Genomic DNA, 24068 nt, shown 5'->3' with positions numbered 1-24068 from the left:
ACCCACTATCCACTTAACAAACTTTGCCCACAGTGGTCGCCTCTTTCCGCATTCAGGTACATCGTAGATGAAAGTCTACCGAACCAAATATCCGGGTTTCCCTCCGATTGGCGATTGGCAACGTCTCCCTCCCTTCTCTTTCCCCACCATCATATGATGAATGATGATCCATCCCCATCACCCTCACCATCATCATCATCCCCACACCCTCTCCATCATCATCATCATCATCACCATATCATCATCATCATCATCATCATCATCATGAGCATCACCAGCACCATCACCATCACCATCACCATCGCCATCACCATCACCATCACCATCACCATCAACAACCAGAACTTGAATAAATACCCCTACTACTCATACTCCTACCCTTACCCCTACCTCTGGCTCAAGTACCGGAGCTACTACTTCTACTACTGTTGCCACTAAAATAAAATACAATCCATCATCACCATCCCCTCCCTCGGCTTCTCTTTCTTTCCTTCTTCCAGACTTAGCATTGAGAACGAGAGAAGAAGGGAAAAAAAAAAAAAGTTGGCAACGGCCACCCCACGCCCACGCCCAACCCAAAGCAAAAACGCCCCCCTTCCCCCAAGCCAGCCCTTCCTGCATGAGCCTAATCCAGAGCACCTTAACCAGCTACATGCAGATTTAATCGCTTACGACATCCCATTCGAGACCTCACCACCAAAGACCATCCGCCGAAAAGAAGTTGGATGGCTTTATTTGTGGGAGGGGAATTTCTTTGTTCCCTCCCTTTGCCCCCCCCGGCGACAGCTGCATGCACAATGCACGATGCACGCAATTGGATTTCTGTTTGAGGCTATGAGCCGATGCCGATGGTGATGGCGAGTTGAGGGCCCCAGCGTTTTTTTCGTCTGTGGACTTTTGGTAAGGGAGGAGAATGATCGGGGAATCCGTCAAAACTTGGCACAGTTGGTATGGGGATTCCATCAACCCCTGCCATTGGTTCTTTTTTTTATTTTCTCCATCTTTTTCCTGTCTTTGCCTGCACGGGATTGATGATTATGCGGCTGCTGACAGGCTACTCTATCCGTGTGTGCGAGCGTTGTACCTTGTTGACTTCCTGCAAGATTCGGGCGCTTCTGCTTCATCTTGCAGCCTGTTGTGGCACCTTTGTGTGGATGGAACATTTTCGGCGAATTAGGGATGTCGTGGGAGTGCATTGGTTTTGGTAGGCTGTCAGAGCTGCATGTACAGGGTGGGTATGCATGCAGGTGATTGACTTACCTGAATGCTGGGGGATGTGGCACGGAGCTCTCTGTCAAAGACTTCTAGATTTCGCTTCTGCAGCATCTTGCATGGCTGTGGGTGTGGCAACGTCGGGGAGCGCGGCTTCCTCATTCGCGGCCTCGTGATGCAGGTGACTATACTGCAAATTCATTTGCTGTGGTTTGATTACGAGGCATGCGGCTTTCTGCACGATTTTGCAAAACTTGGGATTTGGGATTTGGGGGATTTTACAGCCTCATCCTGGATTATCTTTTTCAGCTCCGTGTTTTCTCGCAGCCAGATGGCAGTACGCAGAGTATCTGATCCTCCATCTCCATCTACCATGATCATGGTCGAAGCTTCTGTCTTGGTGTCATCCTGCCAGATGTCATTCTGAATTAAAGCCGTGTTGCGGGTCGTTTTTTTTCCTTGCTCGAGGGCTGCATGAAAGGGTATGCAGGTTGCTTTTTTGGCGCGCTAGAAAGAAGTTGAAGGTGGGGCGGATTCGCGACCCCAAGCCGTTCGTTCAGTTCTTCCGTTTTTTTTCTCTTTCTTCACGGGTCAAGCTGCCAGCCGAAGTTGCAACCGAGCAGAGTTGAAACTGGAGGCTTTGAGGGTGTAAGGGCAGTTTGTGAGGCTCGAATGCTTAGTTCCTTGACCCCCGGGGCCGTCCGACTTTGACGTTGCGGACAGGGCAAGGGTGGGTAATTTCTATAGGGACCGTTGAATTCATGCAGCACTCGCAGTGTCGCAAATCAGGACCCATTCCATCTCTCACGACAGCATGCTTTGTGGGTGATCAAAAACTCAATTACTCTTCGCTCTTCATTCAGGTCTCCGTCGCGCACTCAAGCGAAAACAATACACTCGTCAATCGACATCTCCACCCTGTCTGATGCGTGCACGGCCTTTCCAAAAATAGATTCGTAATCATCTTACACACATATACGGATACCTCCGTGTACATACATGGAATCTAGGTGCTTCAGGCACAAAAGTGAGGGTATCTGAACGCCACCCAGCGCCGATCCATGCATCCAAGAAATGCCAGCTCGCATGTAAGAGCAAAAGCGCAAGAGTTGGTTTTTGGTTCCCAGAACGCCGGCGCAATGATCTGTGACTTGGCGAAGTGCAAAAAAAAAAGGCAAACGCCGTTCGAATCCAAAAAATCCTAGCGAGTCGGTCAAATCCGGTGGGGTCTAGTCGAGGTCACTTCATCAGCTTGTCGACCGTCTCCCTCTCGGCGTTGATGGCAGCTTGCAATTTCCGGGTCTGGCGCATTGCCTCGTCCCTAGGGAAATGGTCAGTTGTCATCACCATGCATTCTCAAAGACTCTTCTAAACGTACCGAGCAGACTGCAACTCCATGACCTCGATCTGCGCCTGGTTCATCCTCCCGACTACCTCCTCCATCTCCAGATCCGCTTCACCCAGCGCCCTCTCCAATTCTGCAACCCTCTTCTCTAAGGATTCAGTCTTGAGAGCCTCATCAAGCGACATACCCAACCCGGTCGTCGTCCTGTCCAGCTTCGGGGAGCGACCGCCGAACATTGTTCTGGGGGACAAAGGAGAATTTGCGACGGGAGAAAACACCGTGGGCGTCTTAAGACCAGTCTTGAGCCGCTGCAGTTGCTGATTGTGGCTTTCCCTGATCTCACGAACTTCCTCTTCGTGCTGCGCAAAGGCTTCCTCGGAGTGTTGCTGGGCGTTCATGAGCTTGTCCTCCAAATTCTTGAGTTTGCCTTGCATGCTGTTGATCCGCGTCGTCGAGTTCTTCTGTGCTTCTTCGCCTCTACCAACGGCTTCGGCGAGCCTTTGCCGTAAACTGGCATTCGATTCTAGTTGGAGGCGCACTTGGGAAGATAAGGCCTCCACACGGTCTGCCGATGCGCGGAGCTGGTCTACCAAGCCTGCATTCTCTCCGGTGTGAAAGGACTCTGCTTCCATAAGGGATTCTGCTTGTGCTCGAAATGTTGCTGCTTGCTTCTTCGCATAGTCTCGCTCGGCCTCAGCATCGTTCATGCTTTTCAGTAGCTTATCCATTGTAGCAGCCGTGTCAGCATCTTCAACACTTGAAGGTGCGCCTCCATGCAGCTCCCGAAGTTTGGTGATGGACATAGCTTGCGTGACTTGTAGATCTCTATAGGCCCTCTCAAGCGAGGCAGACGTGGCATGCGCTCCAGTTGCGGTCTCTGATGATGATTGACCAGAGATCTCGGGGATTAGGATGTCATGCTCTTGCAGGACCTTTCTTAGAGAGCCCGTCTCCTGCTCAGCTCTATCAAGATCTTTCTTCAGTCCACCAAGTCCTTTCTCAATATGGTACTTTTGCATGGACGCATCCTCGGCTCGCCGCCGAAGCTGATTGATCTCAATTCGTAAGCCTGCGACTTCTTTCTCATAACCTACCCTTCGAGGAGATTGGTTCTGCAGAGCTCGATCCCTCTCGATCTCCAGGTTTCGGATTCCCTTTTCATGTTCATTTTTTTGGTAACTCTGTCGATCAAGCAAGCTTTTTAAAGCCCGGTGTAGAGCGTCACGCTGCATTTCAATATCTTTGACCCTATCCGCAAGGGAATCCCTGGATTCTCGTTCCTTGTTTGATACGGAATTTGACCTCTTCAAAGTACCAGCTCTTGACAATCCACCCCTTTGCCCGGCGACGGAACTCGATCTAGTCAGGCCCGTTCCGGATCCTTGCGTTTCCGGGTGTCCGTTCTCTTCAGCAATAGAATCAAACTGTGAACCATGATTTTGCATCTCCAGCTGTAGCCTTCTAGCATTCATCAACGTAGAATTCTCATTTTTGAGGGATTGGAGCTCTTGCTGCATCCGTGCGTTGTCGTAGGTCAACTTTTGGTATTCTGCACCTCCCCCCTTTAGACCTTCCAGACGCGACTCCAGCTGGGGCACCACCTCGTCCCGAAGGTTGTCTCGTTCGTCTCGATGTTGTGAAATCTCACTTCGAAGCGCGGTCAGCAAGTCCTCGAAATTTGTTTTAGCTTGTCTTTCTTCTTGGAGCCGCCGTCGATGGTCTTCTAAGGAGCTCTCGAGCTCATGAACTTGAGTGATTCCGGCAGAGTATAAGGCACGCTCTTCATCCATCTGTCAAGTGATCAGCGAGATGGAGCATACTGTTACGCGCATCGTACTTACGTTTGCCAGCTGCTTGCCAAGCTGTTGAACGTAATTTTCAAGCCCCTTCCGTTTGTCTCGCTCATCTTGAAGCTTCTGCGTCAGGTTGAGCTTGAACTGTGCCTTTTCCTGCTCTGATATCCTTCTCAGTTTGGCCAGATCGTCCCCCTTGCCTGCACCAGCGTCGCTCAAGGGATATCTGTATGAGCCACTGCCGGAGTCCGAGAAATAGTCACTAGTCCGCCGTCCTAATTCCGGTCCTTGCGATGCTTCCAGTCGTAGTTGGTCCACCAGATCTTCCAATTCCAATTCTCTTCGTATCGATCCGGCTAGCTCTGTGCTGACTTCACGCAATTCTTCATCCAGGTCATTGAATTGCCCTGTTCCATCTGCGCCTGGCGGCACTGGGAACCCCGTGCCGGCAAAGTATTGGGTGCCCATGTTTCCGTTTGCTTTGGGGATGTCTGTCATACGAGATGTCGACTTGTTGGATGAAGTGATACTGTGAGGTGACGGGGACAGTGGCGAAGGAAGAGCTGGGGAATGGCTACCATCTGAGTATGTCGTGGGTGAGACTTCGGCAATGGGGGACGAGGTCTTCCACCCGAAGAAAGATGTGAGCTTGTTGGGCCCTGGTGATCTCGGAGTTTTTGTTATTATCATAGGATCAGAGGATTCGTAATCGTTATTCGTGGGTCGATTGGAAGGGTGCAAGGACATTGCTCGTTGCAATCCCAGGTTGTTGGGGACCGGTTTGGTCCGGAGAGCTTCATGGAGTCTGGATTCGCTAGCTTGTCGCGCCCGTTGTGGCCGGGGAGAGGGTTGTCGATTTTCCGTATTGACAGGAGGGAAGTATTCGCTTTGTGGAGGTTGAGGGCCACGTGGAGAATAGCCTCGGGGAAACCTAGGATAAACACGGATCAACATTGGTGAGGCTGCGAGGAATGTATGAGCTCACTGGTCAAGATCACGGACTTGGAGCGGCGGAGCAATGATGTTAGGAGGAGGCAGCGATGGTGGGTCTTGGAGAAATGATTGTCGATTAGGATCACCAGGATTGTAGCCGCCAGCGTCGTCTTCGCCCACAGCAACGACGACGCCTCCGGAGGAAAGGGATTGGACTCTGCCTATGAGCGGCAAGGCAGAAGAGGGGACAGGTTTCCGTTTGACTGGCTCAATCTTGGAAGCAACGACCTGTTGGCGGGATGATGGGGAGTTAGATGTGGAGGGATGGGAGGGAGAGGTGTCGAGTCTGGGACGACCGCGGTCCATCATGTTGCATTATACGTCAAGGTTTAGGTTGAGGCTCCATTGTCGTTATTTGAGTGAAGGATTTGGAAGCCCAGATAGGCAGAGATGTAAGCCAAAACTTGCGCAATCCTCTCTCCCGACTCGGCTGGGATCAGAAAGGAGACTCTTTGGAGATGTCCACCCCTCTGGTGCCTCCGTAATTTGAGATTGAGGGCACCAAGGGGGAAGGGCACGGCCACTTTAGGCAAGGTCGAGGGTAAGAGCGACGAAAATCATATGTCCGACAATGACCGACAATGAAGTGACAGAGCTCTTATGATGAAAATAAATGTATGTACTATGTATGTATGAAATAAATGGATGTATGTACAAAAAAATGTGGTGAAACTGGAAAGATAGATAGAGGAGTGATTAGAGACAGGAGAATGAATTAAGTAAAGTAAGGTAGTGTAGAGTACGAGTAGAGTACGAGTAGAGTACGAGTAGAGTACAGTAGACTCAGTAGTAATCAAATCCAAGGGAAGGAAATTTGGAGGTTGCATCGCGGCTGTCATCCGAGTGCTTAGCGAGCAACCCCTCCAAAAGTCCAACCGCACCATGCAAATGATGCAAGGTCCCGCCCCGGAGTGAAGAGGGATCGTCGCCAACAGCCTTTGTGCGATAGGGGTCAGGGGGAAAGTAACAGCACCAGCACCAGCACCAGCACCAGCAGTAAGAGGGTTGGAATTTGGTGACTTGAGGCCTAGAAGCGCATTGATCATCTACGCACCGGTGGGTAAAAAGGCTACTCGTCTTACGCTGTACGCAGCATTATCGCTTAAGCTCTACTCGTATGGTTCCATGCAGAAGAGTCAAAGCGAAAAATCTCAATCTCCGAGAAAACATGAAGCGGACAGTTGAGACGTGTCCGAGGATCATAATAATATGAACTAATGACTTGTGTAATCTCATCAACGAGGCGGTGAATAGATGCATCCGCTCGTACTCTTTACCTTTCCAGATATCATCTTTCAACGGCATTTTTACCTTCAGCTAGCCTTCATCAACTCAAGTCTGATCTTCCTTTTCCCCGTCGATTCTTCCTTCACGTCACTGATTCTCACAACAACCTTCTGGAATAGCTCCACCTGCAAATGTACCCCCGTTCCAGTAACCCGAAGGATATACTCTTCCTCATCGAATACGCCTTCAGGCTCTGGCGTGGCTAGGTCTCGCAGCCGTATCAGACCTTCAATGCCGAATCGCGGCACAAATACCACGAATCCATTCGAGAATACCTTCATTACAAATCCCTCTTCTTCCACCACTCGTCCCTTGAGCGCCTGCCCGACGTAGTACTCTATGCTCGCTCTGCCGGCCATCTGGGCGTTTCGATTTCTCACGTTAATGTTTTTGCACACTTCTTCCAGCTTTGGTTTGCTGTGCAGGCTGATGTCCAGGGTCTCGTATTCGATAGCCGCAGCCAATTGCCTGTGGGCTTCGAGATCAGCGTATCGTCTGATGGGACTGGTGAAGTGAGTATAGATCTCGCTTGCTAAGCCGTAATGGCGGAAGTCGAGGTACGACTGGCTCCCTGAGCAGAAGTATTCCGCAGACATCATGCACCGTGTGGCCAGGATGCGAACTAGCGTGTTGAAGAAAGGCTCCTTCGCGTCGACGCAGGAGTCCAATGAATCCGCAACTGCTTTGGAGCTTTCTGTGCGAAGGTTGAATCCACGCTTGACTTTCAGCTGGTTCGCGAGCTCCTCAAAGTTGCTTTTGGGCGGAGCAGCATGCCTTCGAAGCAAGGCAGTTTGTGGGAATGCTTCGTATATCTTCCCGGCCACGCTGATGTTAGCGAGGAGCATGAACTCTTCCACGAGCGAAGTCGTGTCTAGCAACTCCTTAGTCTTCACATCTACCGGATCCGATGTCTCAGATTCCGTTTGCACACGCACTTCTGGACTCGCAAGATTCAAGGCTCCTGCATCCATGCGCTTCTGACGTAGCTTCTTCGAAAGCTTGAGAAGGGTCCTCATACCCTGGGTTAGTTCATCTTTCTGCGCCTTGTCGTCGATTCGCATTTGCGCTTGCTCGTAGCTGAAAGCCTCCCTGGACCTAATGACGGATTTGGTGAAGGAAGAGCTGACGATCTCTGCATTCTTTGTGATTTCCCAGATAACGGAGAACGCATAACGCTCGATGTATGGTTTCAGGGAGCACAGATCGGTACCTAGGAGCATGGGTAACATGTCAATGCGTTTGTCAACTAGATACACTGTTGTTCCTCGTATGCTGGCCTCTGCATCCATTGCGTTGTTTGGCTTGACAAAATGCGACACATCTGCGATATGAACTCCAACTTCGTAATTGCCATTCGGCAGCGGCCTCGCGTGGAGCGCATCATCGATATCTTGACAACCCACGGGGTCGATACTGCAAACCAAAAGATCACGTAGATCTTTTCTGCCCTGCCAACCTGGATCCTCCGTGCTTGCCGGCACCTTCCATTCGTGACCTTCGGAAGGTAAACAATCTAAGACTCCTTTCGGAAAAGGCCTGTATTGCACGTCATACTCTAGCAACAATGCCTCGGTCTCTGCTCCTTTGGTTTCAAGGTCACCAAGTGACCTTACAAAATGGCCCTCAGGATATCGTGAGCTCTGGTCCCATGCATCGATAGTCACTAGAACTCGCTTGCCTAACAGTTCGTCTGCTTGACGGGTACGTAGTCTAATCTTAGGTATCCGTTTGTCCATCGGTATCAAGAACACGGTCTGCTGCTTTCGGCCTTGCTTTGCGGCCGAACTTGAGCTGCTGTCAACATGTCCCACATATTGGCGCCAATTTCGTTTGATCACGCCAACCACTCTAGCTGTAGGCTGTGGTCGACCTTCGATGCTCTTTCCCTGTGTCTTTTTGACTTCTTCTTGCAACGCCTTGCGTTCTTGCTCAGTCACAACAGCCTCTCCTTCAGCTTCATCGACATCCGCATTTTCGTTCTTGTTTAAAGTGTCTTCCTCGATGATCTTGGTGGATGGTGCTTTCCATTGGGACTTTGGCAAAACCTCTACCACAACAACATCCCCTGACACAGCTCTGTTGCTGTTTTCTCGACCTAGTATAAGCAGAGACTTGTCAAAGGCCGGGACGTGTACAGAACCCTCGAGATAATTGTATGGAGAGACATTGAAGATGCCCTGATGCAATGTGCTGGCTCGGACACCAGTCATCATTTTAGATAACGAGAAGTAGTCAGGATAAAGCTGTTCAGCTGCTGTGCTTCTTGACTCTTGGCCTTGGCGAGAAGCATTCATCATGTCAAGAAGACGTTCAGCATCGTCAAGACCAGATACGTACTCGGCCAAAGAGCAGGCGCTAAGCTTCTCTGCTTTAGCCTTTCGAATATTCTCTTTATCATCACTGAGCATAACGATAGCTGGGCACTGGATGGGCCGCTTGCTGGATCTGACAGACTGATGCAAATGTTGTCCATACCAACTGACTGCTCGTCGGACAGCCCTGTCATTACGGTCATTGATGGTCTCACCCTGCTCTCTGACAACATAGGTCTCCTGCCGGAAGTCGTTGAAAAAGACGTAGAAATGTTTATCTTCACTTTTAGTCAAGCCAATGATACGGTTGTACAGTGGGAGAGAGCGATTTCTCAGCTCCTCCAGCACTGTCTGAAGGATGATGACATCGTGAAAACCGGAAGTCTCTTCGAACAAGTCCATGCCATTGAGTAATGCATTTGTATCCGGTACTAGGTAGTGACCAGCGGAAAAATTCTTTGTACCTGCTGGCTTCTCCGACAGAACAAACGGGGCAACTGTTGTAATGTCAGTAAACGACTCAATTTATTGAAAGGCGTGCCCTATGCATTCGACATACCGACTCCATTTGCGTCCGCTGGGGCATTTGCCAAGCACGCCGAGCAGAGTCTCGACGAACATGGAATGTCTCGTCTGAGATACAACTCTCTGACTATCTTCTGCACCTTTCCACTCTTAGTTGATCTCACAAATACTTTGCTTGAGATGTTCGAGGCATATGGATCAGCCAGTGACCGTTTGAGACTCGTCATAGCTGCGATTCGACTTTCTGATATGTTTACCTTCTAGAATCGTGCACAAGATTTCTCTAAACAGTCTCTCGAATGGCCACTGTCATTCAAGTCATAAAGTCTTCCAGTCTCTCTTGCATGGCTAATTCTCAGATGTTGATGGTGCTGGAGTTTCCGCGGCGGACAGAAAAGGCAAGCGCCGCCGAAGAAGCTGCAAGCCAGCCCTAGAACCCTAGAGTGCAGGGATTATTGATAAGGTGCCACCGTGCACTTGTGCCTGGGATCAATAACACCTCTCCAAGCTGAAGTCACTCGTCAGTTGATTAAATTTTTTTATTCGTCTAACCACCATCTCTGGTACCATCTACGGAAGCTTGGCGCACCATGTCACTCGATCCCCCGACTTATTTAAGCTCCTTACAAAACAACATCCGTGCAAGACCAATACCATGGGAGGGAGCCGTACGAGCAGGCACCATTACCGACAATGACCTCAAGATAATCAAAGCTGTAGACAAGGTGCGCAAGGAGCAGAGAAAACAGACGGTCGAGAATGATATGGATTCCTACCAATCTCTCATACTGGGTGGAGACAAAGGCACAAGTGTACTGGAATCTGCCTCAAAACGAGCAGATGTTATCCAGTATATGTTAGTATTGACAGGGGATCTCATTAATGGTATGGCTTCTAGATCCACATATACGAAATCTGTTCCTGGGTGCTGACAGTTGACCTTCAGATGCCCCCAGTCTTGCCTCCAAGCTCCTCGAGCACCCAGAACCATACAAACCCATTGTGCCTTATCTCTCTCACTCCACCAATCCAGAAGACCCAATTCCATTACTAGCTTCATCTGTCCTGACCAGTATTCTCTCGACAGCTCAGACACAATTGCCAAAGTCCAATCCGAAGACAGACGAAGCGCTCACAAAGCTTTACAAATACCTTTCCACCTTGACGATAAGCCAGGACAGTGGCTTACAAGACATTGCCGTACAGGAATACTCCTCTCTCCTAAGATCGAAGAAAGCACGCGAGATATTCTGGAGTCAACGTGAAGAGACCGTCACCCCTCTCCTCGACATCTTGCGAGCAGCAGCTGGCGCAAGCAAAGACAGTGACTCCACACTACTCAGCGGAGGCAGCAGCATCCGCAGTGCCACGGAAGCCGGTATCAGTAGTGGCGTCGGCCTCCAACTCCTCTACCACATCCTCCTCACAATCTGGCAGCTAAGCTTCGAAGCCTCCTTAGTAGGTAAAGGCCTCGAAAAGGAACAAGAGCTTATACCCCTCTACACCCAACTCCTCCGCCTCTCACCCAAAGAGAAAACCACACGCATCCTCCTCTCCACCCTGTTCAACCTATTCTCCGCTCCCACCAATAAGTCCACCCTCCTTCCCATCGCCACAACCGCCCGCCTTCCTGCCCTCCTCTCCAACCTCAAAGGTCGCCATCTGACCGACCCTGACCTCCTCGACGACCTGAAAGCCCTCACAGAAATGCTGGAGGAATACACAAGTTCTCAAACCACCTTCGACGAATACGCCGCGGAACTATCTACAAGGAAACTACGCTGGAGCCCACCCCATCGAGACGCCAATTTCTGGCATGAGAATGCGAGAAAGATCTTGGACGATGATGGAGGCGCGCTGCCGAAGGTGCTAGCGGAGATCATGGGGAAGAGTTGGGACGATGAGAAGCAGGTTCTGGCTATTGCGTGCAACGATGTGGGCTGGCTGGTAAAAGAAGCCCCGGAAAAGAGGCAGGGGTTGGAGAAGTTGGGCATCAAGGGCCGGGTGATGGAATTGATGACGGACAAGGACGAGACTGTTCGGTGGGAGAGTTTGAGGGCTGTGGGGGAGTGGATGAGGTACAGTTTTGATGAATGAGGGGAGGGATACAGGTGATTTTTGTCAACTGGGCATAGAGATAGGCAGTGACACAGTGGAGAGAATCAAGAAGGGCACATGACGTAGAAATCGGAGGTTCAAATGTATAAAGTATCTCGACCATGCACGTTTCCTTGGACTCAGGCCATTGATATCCCTGCTACATTGTGGTCTTCGCTCTTCACTCAAGTCTTTGCAAAGCTTCCGTAATTGAATGAAATGTAACATTATGGGCCAGATATCTGGATAGATCCAACAACGATAGGGGCCTTCAGGCAGAGAATGACACAAAACGCAAGATATCCAAAGCGAGCAGTGCAAAAAATCCAGACTGTATCCCCAAACATCCTCAAACCCGTGAACCCAAACCCACCTGAACGTCAAAGCACCACAAACCCCTCCCAGCCACTCTCAGTATCCCTCCCCATTCCCCTCCTCCTCTCCCCCAACCATCCACCAGCTCCCGCAATAGCAATGCTTCATTTGCGAGACCATCACACTCGCCGTCCTGGTCGGCAGCAAATCTTCCATTACAGCAGCACACCTAGTGCATCTTCTCGTGCTCACATTCCTCAACTCAATCTTACGCAAAGCATCCAGCGGATGCTCCTTCCTCCATCTCTTACTTGTGTTGTCGTTCGTGAGCCCCAAAGAGGCGACGTTGGCGAAGTAGAGTTCCGCGACGTTCACTTCCTCTTTCAGTGAAGCTGCTGTGTTGGTTAGAAGATCTTTCACAGGTCCCAGTAGTACTTCGGGGACTTCAGCTTTGATAAGCATGTTCTTCTCGATGTTACTCCGTTCATTCTCGTTCATCCCGGATGCCTGATAGGCACTCCTGATGCTATTTTCTAATTGTGATAGAATACGCTCGAATTGCGATACCGACACCAGAGATCTCTGGAATACGGTTCCGAGCTCCTGATAGGCTAGTCTCAAGGGTGTCTGCGATTGCTGCGTTTTGCAGGCTTGCATGAAGGCTTTCAAGGGGTTGCAGTTGTATTTGAGGAAGCTGCGGCATGAGGAGACAAGGAGGAGCAGCAGGGCTGGGCTGTTGGTTTCACGGACTAGACGGTATTCAGTTGGGTCTTGAACATACTGATGCTTTTGGGGGTAGCTCACTCCTTGCGTTGAGGACATCAAGACTCATGTTTTCTGCTCCATCGTTGTGGTCTTCAAGGAAGTCTCCGAGTACGAAGATATCGTCGACGATGTAGCTGATCAGGGTCATTGACCATGATACTAAGCCGATCAGTACATGGACAGTCTCTGATCCGGAGTTAGTCTTCTCTCTGCAATTTCTTTGGGATTCTTCGGCGTACCTGGCTTGCCAAGTTCGTTCTCTACACCCTGCTTTCTACTAATGGTCCCCATGAACACCATAACAACGGATCTTATATTCAAAAATGTCCAAGCCAAAATGGCCGAGGGTGATGGCCGATGACTCCCTCCAGCATAACCAAGTGCCGCTTGGACACTCAGACATCGCTGAAGGGTTAAGCCTTGATTTGACTGGAGCAATTGTTGCATCTGCGGATCGATGGAATAGTCGACCTGGACACCGATCGTCCGATATAGCTCGCTCAAGAAGTGCAACTTGAATGTATTGGGATTGAATAGTGTCGGAGGATGCCCTGCCTGTGCTTGTGCCTGGTCGTGCAAGTATTGGTTCGAAAAAGCTTGCAGTGCCGCGACAATGTCCTCGTTGTTCAAGTTATTGAGAGAAGCAACCGATGACTGCATTACGAAGGCTTCGACGATCAATTCGAGTCGCGCTGTGTATGTCAGCAGGCACAAGAGGTCGTTGCGGTGCATACAAACCTTCATCTATTTGGTCGCTTGTATGCTCGTCCTCGAACTGCATAGAGCTCAAAGATGCCAAGTGCAGCTCGTCGAGAGAAATAGCAGCACAAGCGTTAGGAGATAAGGCAGTGTGCAAGCCTATATATCATGAGAAGTCGTCCCCATGATTGGGTCACCCAGCGTCCGGGGTGTGAATTGTTTCAATGCGCAACTTACAGAATCTACTCCCTGGCAAATAGAGACCAATCTGGGCCATACTCGAGATTTGGTCTTTTCCATCTCGAGGGATCACGTTCATGTTTGTAGTCTCTCGATATTCGACTAAACCCTCACAATACATCATGGCCAGAACGGGCCTCAACGTCATATGCTGGATGGAGAGTAGGGCTCTAGGGAGTAAGATGTCATTCGATCTCTTCATGAGTATCTCAGACTTGAATTGACTCATTAGGTACAGTCCAAAACCAAGCCTTGAGCGATACGACTTACAGGAAGCTCCGCAACCGATGACGCGCTGGTCTTCTTCGAAGACAATGAATTGAAGCTGGTATGTAACTTTGGCGTTGCAATTTGCAACTCCCACTTGCAAAGTATTGTAGCCTGTACCGCATGAGTTCGAGTGTGTTGGAAATGATCAGAGACGTAAGAAAACGAAGCCAGGAGGACCGGATGCGTTGGTTCTTTACTGGCAGATCTCGGCCCCGGAGGTAGAAATTCAAGGAGCGACAGTTGACTGCGTGATTGCACACCATCATACTGTGCTGAGGCACCGTCCAGATTCTCATCAAGTGGAGCACAGTGGTTCAAGACTTTGAGATGCTGTAGGCCTATGCTTTGGTGCTCAAAATCCAGGCTGAGTCGATATAACCGGAGTTCCTTTTCGCTATTGTACGTTGCCAGAAGCAGGGGACTTTCTTGTTATGTCGGTCAGCGACTGTCTCACAGCTTGGGAGGCAACCGTCACCTTTATCTGGGCTCTTGTTATCTGCAATCTTTTCCGGACACATTGTGGCGTGGGTCAGAAGCTCGGATGGACTAGCAATGTTCTCTGACTCGCCTTTGAAGTCTTGCCATCGATTATCCTGACCTTGATACAACACTCTGATCAATCCACCCCTTGTGACTGCGAGCAAAGCAGCCTTCTGTGGGCTATTAGTTTGTTGGTAAGGGTTCCGGGGTCCCAGCAATCTTTGTTGAGATACCGTGAAGTTCCACTGGTCTTTGGCTTTGAGCATGGGCTTAGGGAAATATGACTGCACCGCTGTCAACCGGGCTCATAGCATTAACATTGCAATCAGACGGCAAGCATACTGGTCTGTCTAGGTGTAGCCATGTCAATCCAACCACAGCACTTAGATGGTCTTCTGGGTCGAGGACACTGCGCCTCCAGAGACTAAGGCGATTGATAGCAATGAACACGCTGTAGATCGATATCTGGCCGAAAGCGTCAACAATTGCTAACTCGTTACCATGATGACTCCAGGACAGATGGACTAGTTGGTGTGCAGTAGCGACACCGTCTACCAGATGTTCTTTGCTCATCCTCCATTGGCCATCAGAAGAATCACACATCAGGTTACGAACAACCACATTGCACCCGTCGTGAGTGATGTATGCAATGCAGCCATTTCTAGACCAAACCAATTTTCTAGCTAATTTTTAGAGATGTTGAAGCAAAGCGCTGGAGGTTCGCGACGTACTGGCAGCATCCGCTGAGAGCTAATTCATCCACTCGCTGAAGCAAGCTCTTGGGGAGAGGTTCAGGAAGGTGCAATGAGTGACCATCTCCCACGTCTCCCACATCTCCCACATCTCCCACATCTCCAACGTCTCCAAAGAGATCATCAAGATCATCCTCCATAACCAAATTGCTGAGACGTGATCATCAAAGTCCAAGGTACAATTGGATTGGATGACTTGGATGAAAAGCGTAGTACAAGCTCCATTGATGGATCAAAATTGCCGCAATCCCCGCCAGCAAGGAAAGATTATTTAGGACTAACCCAGTTACCTGTTGACCGCGCCGTGGTAGAACTTGGAGATTGCGCACGGATTCACCGTGTATCCAGCCTATTGACTGCGCCTGCTATATGAATTATGAATAGGACAGATAAAAGCATGCGGGCAGAGGGTATTCGTTGAAGTCCAATATGTGCCCCAACTATTCTTCATTGAGGAATTATTGAAGCTAAATCGTCTATCATTGTCTCCTGTGAGACTTCTTTTAAAGATGACAATCTTTTTTGAGGGTGAATGATTGAGGTAAACAAAGGTGTAAACAAAAGGCTATTGTGGGAGGGGCATTTGCGGCTAAAATTGAGTAAGCGGCGCGATCATCGCTGGGGATCCTTCACACCATTCACAACATCGCTCTGATTCTTCTTGACTTCCCTGCGCAGATACTTCCAGACGGTTCCTAGGACATTATACGTCTTCTTCCTTAGCCCACCTTCTAACCTATCATTTTCTTTCGATCATGTTCCAAACGAAAAGACCCTGATCGCAACGACCAACCGACCGCAATCTCACATCATGGACAGCGACAGCGGCTTGAGCGACCTGTCCTCAGAGCTCAGCTCCGTCAGATCTGTGTCGCCTCCACCTCTCGATTACCCATCTCCACAGTCAACTCAAGAGAATGGCGAAAATATCTCCAGTGGTCAGGATGAATTGCGAAAGCGCCCTCGAGAATCAGACAATCTACCTCCGGCGAAGAAGAGAAAGTCAGTGGAGGCGAAGCCAAGGACCACCGTTCATCTAGATCTGAAATCGCCATCACCTGCGGCTGATCAGAGCTCTCAATTGGGTCTATTACTGAAGGTTTTGCGGAAGAGGAGAAAAATCGTCGTGATTGCTGGGGCTGGAATTTCTACTGCTGCTGGAGGTGAGTGTTGCGCTCCACTCCTAGCTGCATGTCGGGTTGCTAACGAAACTACAGTCCCCGACTTTCGATCGTCAAATGGCCTCTTCAACACTCTCAGGAGCGATAATAAGCTAAAAGCTTCCGGCAAGCATCTGTTCGACGCTTCAGTCTATCAAACGGACGACTCCACATCCTCTTTCCATGACATGGTTCGCACACTGTCGCAACTCGTCAGCGACGCAAAGCCTACCATATTTCATGAGATGCTCGCAACCCTCGCAAGCGAAGGCCGGCTCATGCGCCTGTACACGCAGAACGTCGATGGCATAGACACTTCGCTCCCACCCCTGATCACAAAGGTTCCATTGGAAAACAAAGGACCATGGCCCCAGACAATCCAGTTGCACGGAAGCTTGGAGAAGATGGTGTGCACCAAATGCAACAAGCTCTCCCCTTTCGAAGCCGCCTTATTCAGCGGTCCAGTACCACCACTGTGCACTCAGTGTGTAGAAAACGATCAGATCCGCACCGATGTTGCCGGGAAACGAAGTCATGGCATTGGCAGACTTCGTCCGAGGATGGTCTTATACAATGAGTCAAACCCGGACGACGAGGCGATTGGAGCAGTAGTGAAGGCGGATCTTCTGAAGCGGCCTGATGCAGTCATTGTAGTGGGCACAAGTATGGAGATTCCAGGTGTCAAGAGAATGGTTCGGGAGATGTGTGGGATAGTAAGGGATAGAAGAGACGGAGTTGCAATATGGATCAATCGCGGTCCACCACCGATAGGCAAGGAGTTTGAGGATTGTTGGGATCTCGTGGTCGCGGGAGATTGCGACAAGGTTGCCCAACGGGTGAACATGCGGCGGTGGAACGATGAAGGCAACGACTACAAGGACTGTACCGAATCCGAGGCAGAAAGGGCAAAGGAGAAGGATCCTGGTATTAAAGTGCTCGTCAAACCAGCAAAGAGGAGGAGTGTTACTCCAAAGAGGGATGTGTCGCCCAAAGATGGGGCCACACCTGCCATGATGACCCCAGGAGAAAGTCCTATGTCCAAAGCGACAAAGCTTCCAAAAGCCTTCACCATTCCCCCGTTAAAGCTTTCGGATACGAAAGAGAATTCAAAGTCAGAGAGTCGTCCGAAAGGAGCAGGAAAGAAGAACGGTGTCAAGAACACGTCGATAGGCAAGACCACGAGCTCAAAGATCTCAAAGACATCGGATAATTTGAAAATCAACTTCAAAGTCACCAAACCCCACAAACCTCTTGCCGATTCAGCAAAGCCAGCCCCGCCTTCAAATGCCCCTCGTTCGCCTAGTAAGGAGAAAACGACGAAGTTAATGAAACCTCGCCCATCACCTACGAACCAAGAAAAAGCGAGAAGATTGCTTGCCAGCATCAACGAGCCCTTCGATGATTCGGCGATTCCAATGATGCCCATATCACCCCAATCAGCGCGCAATAACGGTCCTGTGAGCCCTTCTGATTCACCGCTTGAGAGCGTCAAGCTTGAGAAAGTCGAAATACCGATAAAGCTCGAGATACCTCCCACGGTCGACGAGATCCAGGACCCTCGTAAACTCAAGCGAATGAGCGAGGAGAGAATCTCACCCACGGGAAGCGTACCGTCCGGAATGGCTCAGCTACTACATTTTTGATGGGACTCGGACTTGCTTAGCTTTGTTGGTGGATGCCTAGTGTGGTTTACGTATGAACTAGGTGGACTTATTTTGAACGAAGGATACCCAAATGTCGATTTATGGGTTCGCTGGAGTTTGTCCTGGATGTGGCCATTACCGTACGATTGAAAGCAGGGTCAAGGTCTCTCGCCTTCCGAGTTGGAGGCATTGCATTGTTAGGCGTTGCAGTTTCATGTTTTCGAGCTAATGGATTGACTCGAATAGGAGGTCGCTGCGACTTGAGAAAAGAGCCTCGGAGTCTCGGACAAGAGATCTTACAAGAACATGATTGCATCTGTATGTAACTACATGGCTTGTCTTTGTATATACGTACTCCTCAAAATATTCCCAGCCCAATATATCTAGATGACAGGGCCGTAATTGATCCAACTTTCAGGTGCTTCTTGCTGCTGACAAATCATATTGCAAGTCATAGTCCTCATTCGATCAGTCCATGTCCGTCTCATCAAGTGTCTAGAGATGGGAGTCAAGGTATCAGGAGAGAGACATCGCTGATCTAATCGAAAGTGAGCACCACCAACCACAGATGACAAATCTCATAAACGTCGCCAACACCATCACCCTCTCCTATCTCGTCCAAACACAAGACACGGCAGTTGTAGCTCTCCTGCTTCTTGCGGGGCGAATGGTACGGCAGCTTTTGAAGGACGATTTGGCACAGATTGTGCAAGAACAGGAATGAGGAGTGGAACGACCGACAATATCTCAGACAGTGTTCCCTTCGCTTCGGGAGATCAGAATGTCTCTGTAGACTACCGGTTTGGATTGCGACCCCAAATGACAGACCACAGCCCAATGCTATGCTCCTTTCCCTTGTTCGCTAGACTAGAGCAATGGAACGTACTCTCCGAATTCCTTCTCTGCTCATGTGAACTGCGATATTTTATACAATGCTGATGCTATACATAAGTAGATGGTAGGGAATGTTCTGAGACTCACCCCTCATTACTCCCCCCTGAGGTTCCCTTCTCCTCCTCCTCCAACATGCTTCTCCTCGCCTCGACAGTCACCCACAAACTCCTGCCCATCCCCTCCAACGCACCTGTCACCCCAGCCCCTACCTCCCCCAATATCCTCACCAACTGCCCCCTCAACCCCTCCATCCCCCCTTGAATCCCCCCCACCCACCTCGCCCCCTCATTATCAAACACCTTCCCCTCCACCCTCGCCCCCAGCAGCATCAACTTCTGCAGACCTTGCTGCACGGTAGCGTCATGATAGCCCGGATTCGCCCGCCGTGTGGGTGCTGGGAAGGTTGGCGCTTTTGGAGCAAGGATGCTGAGGGCCGCGCGCATGTGTTGTGGCGTTACGGTAGGGAAGGACATGGCCGCGAGAGGACCGGAGAGGAGAGGGCGGAGGGGGTGGGATTCTTTGTAGGGGGAGGCGGCGGCGTGGGCGGTGCGGGAGAGGTAGTGCCTAAAAGTCGGGTCTGCTGGAGTCGGTGTATGATTCGCCAAGCTGACGGACGATTGGGTCGAGGGGTCCGTTGGGTGCGGTTTCGAGGCGGTACGGTGCTGTTTTGGGTCGAAATACTCGGCAACCAGCAACGCTGATTCGAAAATACCCACTTGAATCGTTTGGATTTTTATAGCGGGCGCGAGATTCGTGGAGAGGTCATTGTCAACTTTTTCGAGGGCAAATTGCAGCTCTCGGCGTATGGACATCCATTCTGTAGCCTTGAGGTTGTTGTGTTGGAACAAAAGGAGCAAGGGCGTGGAGCGTAGCAGGGAGGTGTATTGCCGGTGGAGTTGCGATTTGCGGAATTCGGGCGGCTTGTGAGACGGTGGTTGGGTCCGGGGGAAGCGGGCGATTGGTGGAGGGGAGGAGATTGTTTGGAAAGGTGGCGCTGCGGGGGTTATGGCGGAGGCGGTGGCGAGATATCTGTATGATGTGGGTTGGTGTTTGAGGAGGTGGTAACACTGGGGGCAGATGCGGAGTCGGGGGGGCATTGTGGACGGGTTTGGTTGTGGCCTTTATTGAGCGTAAGCTTTAAGTCATCGGAGATCCATGGAGACTGACCTGGCGGGAAAAATGTCAAGTATTGTGCCTTTAATGGGAATCGCATCACGCATGAAGAGCTTTTGGTGTACTCTGGGGAATTTAGTCTGATGTCTCAGCCTTACGAAATATTTAATCAAAGGGCGCTTCGCAGGTCCTTTTAAAGCCTCATCATTTGACAGGCCACTATGGTTCATTGGACGTCCTTACCGATGTGTAATCAGGGACTTGGCTCATGAACGTTCGCATTCTAAACAACTGAACACCGCTTTTGGCACTAATCTTGCCAAACATGCCAACGGAAAGATGACAAAAATGGCCAATCATTCTGCAATACGGTAGACATCGATCTCATGCGAAGCCATGTCGTTACCATCAGTTTTGCGCAAGAAATGTTGTCCACGTGTGCGTCCAAAGGTGATTGCAATGCTATTTTGAGTGCGGGCATCCCATGTCACTGTCCATCTGCTATCATACCACATGCTGGAATTCAAAGAGGCCAGTTCTACACATCATGCTATGGAGCCCTTGTCACCCATGCAGATGCCCATACGTTGATTACTACCACGATGGATCTGTTACAGGGAGATGGACTGTCATCAAAACGCTACAGGTCGCAGATAAGCTGCGGTCTGAGCTGCTTGATCCTAGAGGAGAAAGCTCGTTGCAGAACATTCAAAGGCAAAGAGATCAAGAGGCAGGAAGAAAGAAAGGACAAGGAGGCCAGGAAGGCTGCTTTTCGCATGATATATGGGCACCGCAGGAAGGTTTGGGGAGTTGAGCAACAGAGTAGTGCAGAGGTGATCTGCGTTCTATGGAGTGGAGGCAGTCAATTGGACAGTGGATTTCGTGAGCGGGTTTAGCTTCTTAGGGTTTCAACACTGACGGATTTTGCGAGATGTTGCCGGTTCCGCGACGTGGATAGGAAGAGGAATCATCTTACATGTCTCTTCTCCGGAGCCAGGAGAACGCCGATAACGCCCAGAAACTGGACCTACGCCACGAACAAGCTGGGTTGGAGACAAGCCAAGTAATTTACGATTGTCTTTCGCATAATAGCTAATGTACAAAAACAGTTCCTTCGATGCTTCAGTGGCATTCTTTCGATTGGTGACGAGGAGTACGTTTCGATCACGATAGAACAGATTTTATCATTGATTCAAATTTTTGGTCCTGCTTGAGACCTAGAGCCATAGGCTATGTGGACCGCCTTCATCTTACTCTTGTGGCCAGAGATTCATGAGCAACGAGTGCACGAGGAAGCACACCTCATATGCGAGTATCCCTTCTCATATCGAAGTGTGTGAGAGATGCGGAACAGAATATCTCAGCTACGCTCAGTCTCAGTTACTCTTCTCGAGTTAGCCATATCAAGCTTTCCTCATGTGCGATTTCAAGCTGCGCTTACGTCCTCGGTCATCTCCGTTCGAGACTTAGCTACGAACGTGATGCTTCTCGTACATCAGAAAGAATGCTTGGCGTGGCGTCGGAGAATGGCCTGGTCAAGCACATCCCATATCTGTAAGCTGTGAAAAGTAAGGATCCAATTCCTTACGCCTTTACACCGTCCAGAACTCTCCTTGAATGCTTTGAGACCCTGTAAGTCCGACATTCTGGAACGTCGACGTCAGGACTATCGCCATCAAGTCTGCGAATTCAATGGTGAATTTAAAGCATTAAACCCTGGAAGGGCACAACTCAGAAATACACCAAAGATCACGTCTTAACCAGAACCTTTCTCTAAAGATCTGCCCAGAGGCGCCACATTGCTCCAGTAGATGAGAGGTTATTCCTAGATACGCCGTCGAAGCAAATGCGGCTTCTCCTCGATCCGATGTGACTCTCGCGCAGCGCCATGACTTGCCGACGGTGACATTAGGACCTCGCACGCATTTCTCGAACGAGTGCTCATGCACAGTGATAATGGAATATTCTAGACTTCAGGTACAAAAGACATATGAAAGACGCTTCCACCTTCGCAGCATGTATCTCGAGTTTGACATTCAACCAGATTTGACAACCTTTGAATGAATGAACTCGGAATGCAGTTGAAAATTTTGTCTTATACCGTCGGCATCATACTCCATATCGTGAGCATCGTTGCACTACCGATTGCTGGTAAGTCAAGCCTCAATTTCATTCACCTACACGTGTCTTTCGAATCGCAAGAAGCTGAGTTCGGACCAGGATCGATTGACTTTGAGATCATCACGCATCCGAATCAACATGATCTTGAACGCATCTCTGCATGGTCCCCGAATGACGTAGTGGCTATCGGACACTGCAAAAGGGCCCTCGGTGCTGCATCTATCTTCGACGAAGTTCTCTACCGCCGTTACGGCGGAGATGGCGAGGGTGAAGAGGAGAATGGAGCTGACGAAGAAGGCAGCGGAGATGGCGGCGATGACGGCACCAGCGGCAATGACAACGATGACGGAGATGCTGACGGTACCCAAATTGCTTCCAACTCCCTACGACAAGACTGCATCTAAACGCAGATGGAATTGTCCCAATGCCAAATCTTGGCCTCTGCACGTCTCTTCCAGATACACCTCCAACATCAACTCCTGCGCCTCGCGTCACTCCAATACCGGCTCCTATTACACCGCGACTGGCATCCGTACCGGCACCTGCACGTGTCAATGCTAATGGTCCCGCGAGACTGACACCCAAGCGGGTAGTTCGGACTCGTAATTTGGAAGGAGTCTTGGCTTGGAGTCCAGACCGCGGTGACGAGGATCTAGCTTGCAAGGAATTCAAACGCTCTTTAGACTCGATTTTCTCTGCAGAGATCGGAAGCCGCTGTGGAGGAGGCGCAGATGATGACGGTGAAGATGACGGTGTGGATGGAGATTGGGATGAAGATGGGGATGGAGACGGGGTTGAAGGCGGAGAGAAAGGTGGAGAGGAAGGTGGAGAAAAAGGTGGAGATGAGGATCAAGGCGGAGGTGAGGGCAGAAATGGCAGGGAAAGGTGATATTGGTGACACTGATAAGGAAGGCAGCAGCGAAAGCGGGTTCTTGAATGTTAGAAGCTTCACGCAATGGTGTTTCTACAAGCAATCTTTGCGACACCTGCGTTTAGTACGTCCACCGCGTCCAGAACTTGAGAAACAGCTTGACAAGCCCTCTCTTGCCGCTTTTCTGTTGCATTGATAACATATCAATGCTCGTAAATTTAGCTGCTCAAGCAGCTGGTTTTATGAGCCTTGCTGCGTGAAACCGGATGGAAACACAAGCCCAGAAAATGGGACTTGTGTCTGTGGTGTTAGTGGACGGGATTAAAATGCACTTGAAGAGCAGAGATTGATCATAAAAAGGACGGGAATATCTTCGGTTTGACTTCTGTTTTGCTGACGCATTTTTTAATCCAATCGTCGTTCTGAACAGGGGAGCCGAGGCATAAGTTAGTGAAGGGGGCACCTGCGCTCTATTGAGTGTAAGGTAGACATGAAGAATGAAAAAAACAGGTAGTGGATTTTGTGAGCGAGTTTGGCTTCTTCGGGCTTCAGTGTGGATAGTCTGCGAAATGCTCCCAGTCCCACGAGGTGGGCAGGAAGAAGATTCATTCAACTGTCTCTTTTCCGACAGTATTGATGTAGCGATCCTGGAACTTGTTCGACAGAACGCATATGAAGGGTATCATGTCACCATCTGATATCTCGAATAGCACCTTGCTCTTTCCGCTGAGCCGTGTCAGGAGCCCCAGTCTTGACAATCCCCCAGATCATTCCGCATTCCGTGAAGAATCCCTCAACCCTTGGCCGAGCAAAGTCGTGTCTCATTCCCTACCTCGCGACCCTGTGTCACCTTGCCTCAAATTGCACCATCCTGAAAACCGTAGCCCGTCAGCCCACCATAAGCTCCATGCCCATCAACAGAGCAGGAGCCAAACGTACCTTTTCGTCCTCTCCTTGTACAGCACCCTGTGTCCACATTCCTTGCATCGTATCGCGTCTCCTTTCTTCAGCTGCACTTTGGCGTTGCACTCGCCGCAGAGGTACTGTGTTGAGGATCCTAAGATGTCTGTGCTGGTGGTATTGAAGTTGGAGCTTGCGGGCTGGAGGGTAGGAGGAGCGTAGGCTTCGCGAGACATGGTGACGGATTGTTTGGGGTACTGGGTCTTGCTCAAAGGTTTGCG

General features: G+C 50.1%; 8 protein-coding genes across 8 annotated transcripts; 3 read left to right on the top strand and 5 right to left on the bottom strand.

Moving 5' to 3' along the window:
• Nucleotides 1-2451: 2451 nt before the first annotated feature.
• HO133_002688 (uncharacterized protein) lies at nt 2452-5652 on the bottom strand (the record flags this gene model as incomplete). Its single annotated transcript, XM_037293613.1, has 4 exons — nt 2452-2533; nt 2591-4347; nt 4399-5281; nt 5336-5652. The coding sequence occupies 4 exons, from the start codon at nt 5650-5652 to the stop codon at nt 2452-2454; spliced, it is 3039 nt and encodes a 1012-aa protein (XP_037150442.1).
• A 1004-nt stretch (nt 5653-6656) lies between these two features.
• HO133_002687 (uncharacterized protein) lies at nt 6657-9694 on the bottom strand (the record flags this gene model as incomplete). Its single annotated transcript, XM_037293612.1, has 2 exons — nt 6657-9439; nt 9502-9694. 2 exons carry the CDS (start codon nt 9692-9694, stop codon nt 6657-6659), a joined length of 2976 nt encoding a protein of 991 aa, XP_037150441.1.
• A 363-nt stretch (nt 9695-10057) lies between these two features.
• On the top strand, nt 10058-11564 carry HO133_002686 (uncharacterized protein; the record flags this gene model as incomplete). The annotated part of the gene is made up of 2 exons (XM_037293611.1): nt 10058-10352; nt 10414-11564. 2 exons carry the CDS (start codon nt 10058-10060, stop codon nt 11562-11564), a joined length of 1446 nt encoding a protein of 481 aa, XP_037150440.1.
• A 411-nt stretch (nt 11565-11975) lies between these two features.
• HO133_002685 (uncharacterized protein) lies at nt 11976-14906 on the bottom strand (the record flags this gene model as incomplete). The annotated part of the gene is made up of 8 exons (XM_037293610.1): nt 11976-12628; nt 12684-12830; nt 12884-13336; nt 13383-13502; nt 13581-13797; nt 13854-14278; nt 14329-14617; nt 14676-14906. The coding sequence occupies 8 exons, from the start codon at nt 14904-14906 to the stop codon at nt 11976-11978; spliced, it is 2535 nt and encodes an 844-aa protein (XP_037150439.1).
• Nucleotides 14907-15896: 990 nt separating this feature from the next.
• HO133_002684 (uncharacterized protein) lies at nt 15897-17888 on the top strand (the record flags this gene model as incomplete). Its single annotated transcript, XM_037293609.1, has 2 exons — nt 15897-16248; nt 16303-17888. The coding sequence occupies 2 exons, from the start codon at nt 15897-15899 to the stop codon at nt 17886-17888; spliced, it is 1938 nt and encodes a 645-aa protein (XP_037150438.1).
• A 794-nt stretch (nt 17889-18682) lies between these two features.
• Nucleotides 18683-19879, bottom strand: HO133_002683 (uncharacterized protein; the record flags this gene model as incomplete). The annotated part of the gene is made up of 2 exons (XM_037293608.1): nt 18683-18755; nt 18870-19879. 2 exons carry the CDS (start codon nt 19877-19879, stop codon nt 18683-18685), a joined length of 1083 nt encoding a protein of 360 aa, XP_037150437.1.
• A 2091-nt stretch (nt 19880-21970) lies between these two features.
• Nucleotides 21971-22905, top strand: HO133_002682 (uncharacterized protein; the record flags this gene model as incomplete). The annotated part of the gene is made up of 2 exons (XM_037293607.1): nt 21971-22376; nt 22427-22905. 2 exons carry the CDS (start codon nt 21971-21973, stop codon nt 22903-22905), a joined length of 885 nt encoding a protein of 294 aa, XP_037150436.1.
• A 587-nt stretch (nt 22906-23492) lies between these two features.
• Nucleotides 23493-24023, bottom strand: HO133_002681 (uncharacterized protein; the record flags this gene model as incomplete). The annotated part of the gene is made up of 2 exons (XM_037293606.1): nt 23493-23613; nt 23827-24023. 2 exons carry the CDS (start codon nt 24021-24023, stop codon nt 23493-23495), a joined length of 318 nt encoding a protein of 105 aa, XP_037150435.1.
• Nucleotides 24024-24068: the final 45 nt, after the last annotated feature.

This window comes from Letharia lupina (genome assembly GCF_014066315.1).
Source record: "Letharia lupina isolate WasteWater1 chromosome Unknown contig_15, whole genome shotgun sequence".
NCBI classification, from domain to species: domain Eukaryota; kingdom Fungi; phylum Ascomycota; class Lecanoromycetes; order Lecanorales; family Parmeliaceae; genus Letharia; species Letharia lupina.
This window is presented reverse-complemented; position numbering and strand designations above follow the sequence as displayed.